The 6,322-nt window shown below is 39.5% G+C and overlaps 1 protein-coding gene across 1 annotated transcript; it reads left to right on the plus strand.

Annotated features, from left to right (window-relative positions):
• The first annotated feature begins 1,727 nt into the window (after positions 1–1,727).
• On the plus strand, positions 1,728–2,666 carry LOC102501951 (olfactory receptor 13D1). The gene has a single exon (XM_006150619.1). The coding sequence runs from the start codon at positions 1,728–1,730 to the stop codon at positions 2,664–2,666; it is 939 nt and encodes a 312-aa protein (XP_006150681.1).
• The last annotated feature ends 3,656 nt before the right edge of the window (positions 2,667–6,322 follow it).

Below are 6,322 nucleotides of genomic sequence, written 5' to 3' on the forward strand. Positions count from 1 at the left end.
CAACAGTACTCTCCAATGGGACTGGAGAGATGTAGTCTAAAAGACCTTTCTACTCAGGTGTCCTGAAGAAAGAGCAAGGAACATGTTAATAAAGCAGATCTTGGAATCCACCTCAGACCCACTGAATCAGAATCTTTTACAAAGCTCCCCCAGGTAATTTGTATGAATCCTAAAGTTTGGAAATGGGTGAGCCTCTTCAGTTATACATTAAAATTACCCAAGGGGTTGGAGCCACCCAGTGGCATAGTGGTTAAGGTGCTAGACTCCCACATGGTCAACCATGGTTCAAGTCCCAGACTCTGTAGCTTAAACTCACACCAGGCACCTATGCATGAGTGCCCAAACTCCCAAGAGAAGAATAGAAGAGAAGGGATTGTGACATGACCTCCCCCCAGGGTGGTGATTTTTCTCTGTCTCTGGAGAGCCTATGCACCCTATATCAAAAAATCTCTCTAGAAAAAAAAAATTACCTAAAGGGAATTATGAAAAAAAGAAAAGATAAAAAATTAAAGATGTCACATTCCTACTGCTTAAACAACTTAAATAATTGTAAAAGGACAATAAAGTGTAGTTTAGAAACAAATTTAAAGTAAAAAAAAAAAAAGGTTCCCATAGCAGTTTATTGACTTACTTAATTTTATGCAAATTTCTCTCTAGACTTCATTTTCTTCAGAGAATTATAATGACGATAAGATGAATAAAAAATCTGAGCATATTTGTAAACCACAAAACCTTAAACCAATTATATCAGTAATGATTGATATGGTATTAAATCAAATAAAAATAATTATTTGTGGGACCAGCAGTTAGCATAATGGCTATGTCACTGGACTCCCATGTAGTTGACTGTGAATCAAGTCCCGGACCTGGTGGCTTAAACTCACGCCAGGCACATGTGCACACGTGCCCAAGATGCTGAGAGGAGATTGGAGGAGAAGGGATTGTGGCGTGGCCATCCCCCCTGGAGGGTGAATTCTCGCTTTCTGTCCCTCTGTCTCTCTGTCTCTCTCTGTCTTCCTGGCAAGTGCACGTGCCTTACAGGAAAAACCTCCACCCCCCAAAAAAAAAAAATTTGTTGAACAGATTAAAGCATGCTCTCTCCAAGATATTAATTTTTCAAAGGATGATCTTTTCTTTTTTGGGGGGGAGGGAGAGGTTTTTGCTATAGGGCGCATGCGCTCACCAGACAGAGAGAGACAGAGACAGAGAGACAGAAAGTGAGAAATCACTCCCCAGGGGGAATGGCCATGCTGCAACCCCTTTTCCCCCGTTCTCCTCTCAGGATCTTGGGCATGCACGCACACGTGCCCAGCATGAGGTTTAAGCTACCTGGTCCGGGACGCAAACCGCGGTCAACTACATGGGAGTCCAACAACATAGCCATTACGCTAACTGCTGGTCCCAGAGGATGGTCTGTTTTTCAACTGTGTAAGAATAGTAGATGCTTGGTAAAAATGCAAATATTTCTTCCTGTCTCAGACTTCATGCATTCCAGTCTCAGAAAATGGATACAGAAATCTGCATTTTTAATAAGCTACCAAGGTAATTATAATGTGTCTTCAGTCCACTGCTCTGTAAGTAAAAGAAGGAACCAAGAAATGAAAGTCACAAGTGGAATCACCACTTCAGTAGCTGATACATTTGTTGCCCCATCTACTCTGAGTATCTCTCATCTTATTTGATAATACTGTACATATTTGTTAAACTCCAGATATAAAAAAAGTGAAATGGAAAGAACCAATTGGACAGAGATTGAGTTCATTCTGCAGGGACTTTCTGAGTATCCAAGAGCTGAAAAATTCCTTTTTGTTATGTGCTTGGTGATGTACCTGATAATCCTCCTAGGAAACTGCACCTTGATCATCCTAACACTCCAGGATTCCCGCCTCCACACACCCATGTACTTCTTCCTTGGTAATCTCTCCTTCATAGACATTTGGTACACATCCTCCTTTATCCCCTCAATGCTAATACACTTTCTATCTGAGAAAAAAACCATCTCCTTCAGTAGATGTGTTGTTCAAATGTCTGTCTCTTACACTATGGGATCCACAGAGTGTGTGCTGCTAGCTGTGATGGCCTATGACCGTTATGTGGCCATCTGCAATCCTCTGAGATACCCCATCATCATGAGCAAGGTGCTTTGTGTTCAGATGGCAGCTCTCTCCTGGGGATTAGGCTTTCTCAATTCATTGACAGAAACTATTCTTGCAATAAGGTTACCCTTTTGTGGAAAAAATGTCATTAATCATTTTGTTTGTGAAATATTGGCCTTTGTTAAGCTAGCCTGCACAGATATTTCCTTGAATGAGATTATTATAATGTTGGGCAATGTAATATTTCTGTTTTCTCCATTACTGCTGATTTGTATTTCCTACATTTTCATCCTTTCTACTGTACTAAAAATCAATTCAACTGAAGGAAGAAAGAAGGCCTTTTCAACCTGTTCATCTCACATGACAGTGGTGATTGTTTTTTATGGGACAATTCTCTTCATGTACATGAAGCCAAAGTCCAAAGACTCTGCATTTGACAAGCTAATCGCCCTTTTCTATGGTGTGGTCACCCCCATGCTCAATCCTATCATCTACAGCCTGAGAAATAAGGAGGTACATGGAGCTATGCGAAAATTGATGAGTAGACACTGGTTCCTGAGAAAACAATGACACAGTGACACCCTTGACCTTATGTGCAAATAAGCTCACAAATCTGAAGAAAAGGTTTTAAATATGAATGAAACAGAATAAATGAAAGTTACATGTCAAGTCACAGAATCTCTGTTAGAAAGAAATATTAAGATCAATATTCTGACTATGTCACTTTATGAAAAGCATTGTGAACTCAAAAATGCAGGAACAAGGGACCAGCAGTTAGCGTAATGGCTATGTCGCTGGACTCCCACGTAGTCGACCGTGGTTCGCGTCTCAAACCCGGTGGCTTAAGACTCACGCCGGGCGCATGTATGTGCGTGCCCAAGATCCCGAGAGGAGAATGGAGGAGAAGGGATTGCGGCATGGCCATCCCCCCTGGGGGGTGATTTCTTGCTTTCTGTCTCTCTGTCTCTCTCTGTCTGTCTGGCGAGCACACGTGCCCTATAGCAAAAACCTCTCAAAAAAAAAAAAATGCAGGAACAAGTTATCTAAGACATAAGAATAAACTTTCGGAAATAAGAAATATAGATATAATTAAGCCTTTCCAAGAAAATCCAGCCATATGTCTACTTAACAATTAAAACAAAATTTTCAGCCCTCATTTTTGGAAAACTAGTCTGAAATTTTTAGCTTATTTGCTCTATTTTTACTTTTATTTAATCAAGAATTTGATCTGTCTCAGAACTCCATTTCCAGCTATACATTTTCACCTTTTTCTTTCTCTGCCCATATCTCACCTACCTGCTTTGCACAACTATAATGTATAATTATCTTTTACACTTACTAAAAATAGCACATGATTTTTTATCTACATTTCTCCTTGTGTGAATCCTAAGAATCTTTTTTTTTTTAAGAGGTTTTTGCTATAGGGTGTGTGCACTCACCAGAAAGACAGAGAGAGACAGACAGAAAGTGAGAAATCACCCTGCAGGGAGAATGGCCACACTGCAATCCCTTCTCCTTCATATTCCTTTCAGGATCTTGGGCATGCATGTACACGTACCTGGTGTGAGTTTTAAGCCACCGTGTCCGGGACTCGACCTGCGGTCATCTACATGGGAGTCCAGCAACATAGCCATTATGCCAGCTGCTGGTCCCAATCCTAAGAATCTTTTAAAAACAGGTAAATTATCATATTTTCTGCAATGCCATCCAAAATCCCCCAGAATTTGTTATTCCCTCATCCATGCTGTCCTGACTTATATCCCTTCTACTGAAATATTTCCTTATTATACTCATAATCACAGTATAATCATTTGTTAGCTTCTAACATCTTCCCAATGGCAAGCCATGACTCACCGTTCTCTATATGAGTCCAACATCGAGTTAATAAAAAGAGTTGGCAGTAATTAACTATTGAATAAATTTATTAATTAAAAAATTTAAAGGACAGCAAAATGTGATCCTAGAATCTGGTTTAATAGAAGGAGGTTAGAAAACTAGAAGGTATGCATTATTTCATTCACCAAACTACAATTCCGAAAGCTTTTTGTAAAATAACAGCCAGTCTTTAAATGTAGGAGAAAATTTTTTAAAAATCAAAGATTGACTAGAATATATTGAAAAAATCACTTGGGCTGGATAATACAAAAAGCACACTATATATATTTCTCTGAAAAGCAATTGAAGAAAAATTAGTTGTATAAATTGTAAGTTTTCTTTCTTTCTTTTTTCTTTTTCTGGCTATTGGGCTCCTGTGCTCACTGGAGAGAGACAGAGGGAAAGATGGCCTGAGATCAATGACATCCCGCCGAAGGGATGACCATGCCACAATTCCTTCTCCTCTGGGGATTTAGGGCATGTAGGCACAAGTTCCCAGTGTGGTTTTTCAAGCCATCTGGTCCAGAACTTGAATCACAGGGATCCAGTTGCCTTAACCACCATGCAACCTGGCTGACCCCTAAATTATTTTAAAAGAAAACTGACAATTTCACTCTTTCAAAAACAATAACTATCTTTTATATGTTTTCCTTTCATTTGACATCCCCCCTTGAAACAATTAATAAGCTCTTTATTTTTTTGTAAAGTACTACATATTTGTATGATATTTATAGTTGAGTTGCCTGGCACAGTATCATAACCTGAGGTCAGTGGAAAGAGCTTCTATACTCTCTTCTCCAAAGGTCATCCAACAAAAGCTTTTTGAAACTCAATGGTGTTGAGTAAGTCATCCTTAGTTGTCCTGCCCAGTAAGATGCGTGTAAGTCTGGACAGAATAAAGGAGATGTCAGTGTGGATGACAGACTCAGTTCAGGTTGTCAGAGCCCAAGCAAGATAAAAGGGACTTACATACAAGGGAGGGGTGTGGATTCCAACACCTGGTCACATCTGCAAAGGAAGGCTGACTGGCAAATGTTTTAACACAAGCAGGAAATAGAAATATCAGCCCACCATGGGAAGAAGTGGGGCAGGGCCTCCAGAGTGACTTGTCAGAGGCCAAATGTGAGGAAAGCATCCATAGGGGAATGATTCAGAATATGAGTGTCCAAGTCTGAGCGGGGTCAAGAGCAAATCCCTGAATAAAGATCTAAATGGAGTGAGAAGGACACACCTGGGAAAGGGAGAAAGGTTAAGGTGTGTTAGAACCAGATCAGGGTGCTGTGGGCATCTTTGAAGGGGAAGGCCTTGACCAGAGTGTCAAAATTCAAGCAAGTTGAGTAGGATAGAAGTGTCAGGACAGTGAGGTGAGGAGTGAATCTTCTTAGAGAAAGCAAAATAAATGAGAAACTGGTTACATATGAGGGCTCAAACACATAACAAGCATATTGGGTATGATAAGAATCATATTTGTCACTCTCAGAAAAAGAGTTACAAATTGGGCCCAGCAGGTGGCATGGTGGTTAAGGGCGCTGGGCTCCCACATGGCCAACCACAGTTCAAGACCCGAACTTGGTGGCTTACTTTCTCACTTTCTCTCTCTCTTGCTCACTCTGTCCTTCTCTGATCAAATTAAAATAAATAAATAAATAAAGTTAAATAACTATAATTCTTTTAAAAAAGAAAAGGAAAAAGAGTTACAAATATAGAAAGGAAGAAAACTAGAATATACCCTGTGGTGTTGAATTACACACATGTAATATATATTGCATATTTGTATGTATATATGTTTACATACAGAAAAATAATTAAGGAAATGATAGCAATGATACAGGTATGGAAATTAACATAGATATAAATGTGTGTGTACATGCATACATATATGTATAAACATATATAGTAATACAATTCAGAAAGATGGCCTAAGATCAGTGACATGCCAATAACTATCATATAAGCTAGTACTAGATCTTGATTTCTTATTTTTTTTATTTCCAAGCTCATCACAAAGTTTATTGAAGGAGATACAGATTCGTTTCACAGATGAAACAGGCCAGTGCCAAGGGAGGCAAAGAGGCCTGAGAAATACACATTCCACAGCACAGTGGGCCATTGCCAAGGAAAGCAAGCAGCAGATCTTGATTTCTAAATTCAAGTCTCCCATAAAGGAACCAGAGCAGGCACTTGGAATTGTGCAGGGAAGTATCAAAATGGGCTTGGAATATCTTGTTGTTACCTTTTTGGGCAAGAATAAAAGTGCTTAAAAAATGTGGGAGATATTTCAAAAGGATCCATAAGCAGTTTTGAAGAGTTCCCACTGACAAAATCAGTGACAATCTGAGCAGCAAAATAAG

This window comes from Tupaia chinensis, unplaced genomic scaffold (genome assembly GCF_000334495.1).
Source record: "Tupaia chinensis unplaced genomic scaffold, TupChi_1.0 Scaffold000291_1, whole genome shotgun sequence".
In the NCBI taxonomy this organism is placed as follows: Eukaryota; Metazoa; Chordata; class Mammalia; order Scandentia; family Tupaiidae; genus Tupaia; species Tupaia belangeri.